The sequence below is a fragment of the Gavialis gangeticus genome, unplaced genomic scaffold, assembly GCF_001723915.1.
Source record: "Gavialis gangeticus isolate Ggan-Ray unplaced genomic scaffold, GavGan_comp1, whole genome shotgun sequence".
NCBI classification, from domain to species: Eukaryota; Metazoa; Chordata; order Crocodylia; family Gavialidae; genus Gavialis; species Gavialis gangeticus.
The window spans coordinates 4,883,868-4,887,215 of NW_017728983.1; the positions used below are offsets into that span (position 1 = coordinate 4,883,868).

Sequence of the window (3,348 nt, forward strand, 5' to 3'; positions counted from 1 at the left end):
AGTTGTGGCCCATCTTCAATGTAAATCTTAAATAGAAGTGTGGCTGCTTAAATGGTTTTTGGAATTGCACCCTCAGAACATGAAGGCGATACACAGCAGGTTCAGTCATGTTTCAGTCTGGAAATGCTGAGATAATGGGAAAGAAAGTCTGCAGTCTGATGAAAGTAATGGACTCCTCTATGTAAACTAAAACAATCCCAGAACAAATCAACTGGTGAGATAAGCTTTAATGAAGATACAATTGGCTGAAGTCCACCCAGATCCCTATAGAATAGCAAATCTACTAGCTTTCTTTGCTTCATCTCTAGTTTTTTGCTTTACTTTTTCTGTTTCAAAATTTTTGGCAGTCTGACCTAAACTGAACATAATTTCATAAGTGAAAAGTACCTTCACTGAAGTAGCTGAAAGCATGGGCTGCAAACATTTATGAATTATGTTTAACTAAACACAGTAAATAATAATTCAATAGGATTTTCATGATGGAGCAGACATAAGGAGGGGGGGAAGAATGTTGATTATTTACCTGGCCTAAGCTAAAAAAAAAAAAAGTGTAATGTCCCAGAAGAGATGTTAGCTATTAAATCTGTAAATAAAAGCCTTTTCCCTCATTGTCCCCTTGTGCTTCTGCTTTCAAAAGTGTTAAGAAGAGCATTTTATAACTTTAACTGCAAAATAAAAGTGTCCAAAGGGCGAAATCTGACTATCTGCCTTACACACATTGTCTTGTTGACTTCACAGGATACTGATACGAGATGCGCAAGCAAGATTTGGCCTTAAGGTGGATTTAGATATGCTCAAATTAAAAAAAATGGGAATAAATAAAAGGGAATCCTGCAATTTTAAAATTAAATAATGCATATTCTGCTTCTCTGAAAGGGAAGTAGTCCAAGGAGACAAGAATTTATGTTCTCAGCATATCCTACTTTTTTGATGTTCCAGGAGGGCAGTATTACACAGGTTGGAGACCTGTTCACCCAGTTACATTTAGTTATTTTCAGGTGGTTTGTACATATAGAAGTCTACAATGGGTAAATCTGCTGAAAAATTCTTCACAGAGGACAGTCTTTTAATTTAAACTCTTTAATTATGTCAATCTTAACAGCTGTTTTTACGTGGCAAGGGGTAATATAACCAGGGAGATGGAGTAACTATTTTAATAAGAAAAGAGCAAATGTATGAACTGAAAGTTAGTTTCCAAGGAATCCAATGGACATCTTTAGACACCAGTTAATGATAAAAAACAATCTTTACATTTATATATACTCAAACCCTTTCTATGCTCTCCTGAAAATGTGAAGCTCCTACAATTCTAATGCCACAATAAAGTAATGTTTACTGTCAATTATGACTTTGAGGTATTAAAGTACCATTTCTATTACTGTATGAATACACTTGCTATTCTTATCTTTGTCCTTTTGGTTCTGCTCATGAGGATCACAATCTTAAGTCACTTCTGAAATTAGCATTTCACTGTCTTCAACAACTATGAAATGTATTGCTTGGTACTTAAAAAATTGTTACAGTATATATAAGTTCCTCACACAAATTAAGGAGTTGGGGAAGGGAAGGCAAGGGGAAAGGTGAGCAGGAAAAGGGTAATGGGAGAAACAAGAAATGAATGAGTGAAATTAATTACGAAAGGGAGACAGGAGAAATAAAAGAGCAAAAAGTGATGCACAGCTTTAAGGCTAACAATTTATATTCATTTCATGGACCCCACCCCTCCCTCTCTACCCCCCACCACCTCCCGTTCTTAGGAGGAGCAGACATAAGACACAGCTTGTAGTTGATGCTAGTGTGTCAGGGATGAATATAAGAAAGAAAATTCTAAATTTAGAGTTTCATTGTTGCCTTTTGGGTGCAGCAATGCTAGTCTGGATGTTCCAGCAATATCTGTACAGCATCCAGACCATTATGGACAAATGTATTAACTACCTGAACTGACAACTGAGTTCTAGTTTCAAGAGCCTTTGGTCCTTGTGGTGTCCTATCACAAGTTATCTAGTTATCAGTTTTCTAGCTGAGATAGCATCTGCATTTTTTAAATACAGGCACACAACAACCAAACTCTATGAAACCTTTCAGGCTTCCCCAATACCAGACACCATCAGCTGCGTGAACATTTTCAAATGGGTACCTTTGTGCCTTCTCCCTTTCTACCCACTACGCTTGGGAGGAAACCCTCGTGAACATCCATTAAAACTCTCCTCATCCAGATCCATCCTTTACATGATGCCTATACAAACATAATAGCTAAGCTGTTTGTGTCTTGAAACATTAGATATTATGCTGACCAGAACAAATTAATACATCAAAAAGCAGCAGAATAGGGCCCAAATGCCTTTTCAGATCATCTATAAAGAAAGAGTCTCATTATATTGGAAGAGCTGAACTAAAATTGTAATTCAATAACCCATATGTCCATGGACATGTGCCTGCATGTGTGTCTATGAACTATATTTAGATGTACAGTCTATAAAAAGTTTCACTGCAAAATGATCTCCAGCAGGAGTTGGATCCCTGATCCACGCCGCCTTTGACAGCCCCAGAAGAGGATCAAGCAGGATTCCAACCTGTTCAAATTTTATTTCTTCTATCCTTGTTCCCCATGAAGATGACTAAAGAGGCCATCTCTCTGCGCTCCCTGAACAAGACATTAAACAGGTCACAATGTGTTGTGTTGTTAGTATTATATTGAGGAATAAGGCAAGACTCCACTTTACTGGGATGGGAGTATAGGGTGGAGGGATGAAGGAAGACACTAACACTAAAGCAATCATGGGTCTGTGAATTACATGAGTTTGTGTTTGTTTCTTCTTCCTAGAAAATAAATGTAGACATGGATTGATGGGATTGTCGGACTAAATACAACCACAGGGAATCTTGGGCTGCTTTAACTCTGAAAAGCAACCAGCTATGCAGTTTCATGAACAAAACGTCTGCACAGCTTGAAGGCATTTAACCCTGTGACCCTGGTGTATTAGCACTTTGTCACAAACCTGAATGCAGCTACTTGATCACCAATGAGTGATGTCTTCTTAAGAAAAATTACTGGTTAATTGTAACACGCTATCAGGAGGTTCTAATGGTTCCATTCCCAACCATATAATGTTCTGATAGTGCTTACTTCTGGGTAGGCGTTTTTAGGTTGGGGCAGACAGTTCAGAATCAGATAAGTTCAAAAGTCAGGGAAAGGAATAATGCAACCACACTAAAAAGCTTTTAGAAAGAATCATTTATTTTTAAATAGTATACCTCCAGGGAATCTGGAGGGCAATGACAAGGGGATTGGTATGCGGAGGTGAGGAGGGATATGGCGGGGGGGGGGGGGGTGCACAGTTTTTTAAA

At 38.1% G+C, this 3,348-nt stretch overlaps 1 protein-coding gene across 1 annotated transcript in view; it reads left to right on the forward strand.

The window, feature by feature from the left end:
• Positions 1 to 20: 20 nt before the first annotated feature.
• SMCO1 (single-pass membrane protein with coiled-coil domains 1) overlaps positions 21 to 3,348 on the forward strand; it is a 17,652-nt gene continuing 14,324 nt past the window's right edge. Inside the window, 1 exon segment of the mRNA XM_019513169.1 lies at positions 21 to 2,664. Within this exon segment, the coding sequence (XP_019368714.1) occupies positions 2,609 to 2,664 (56 nt within the window). The 5' untranslated portion in view covers positions 21 to 2,608.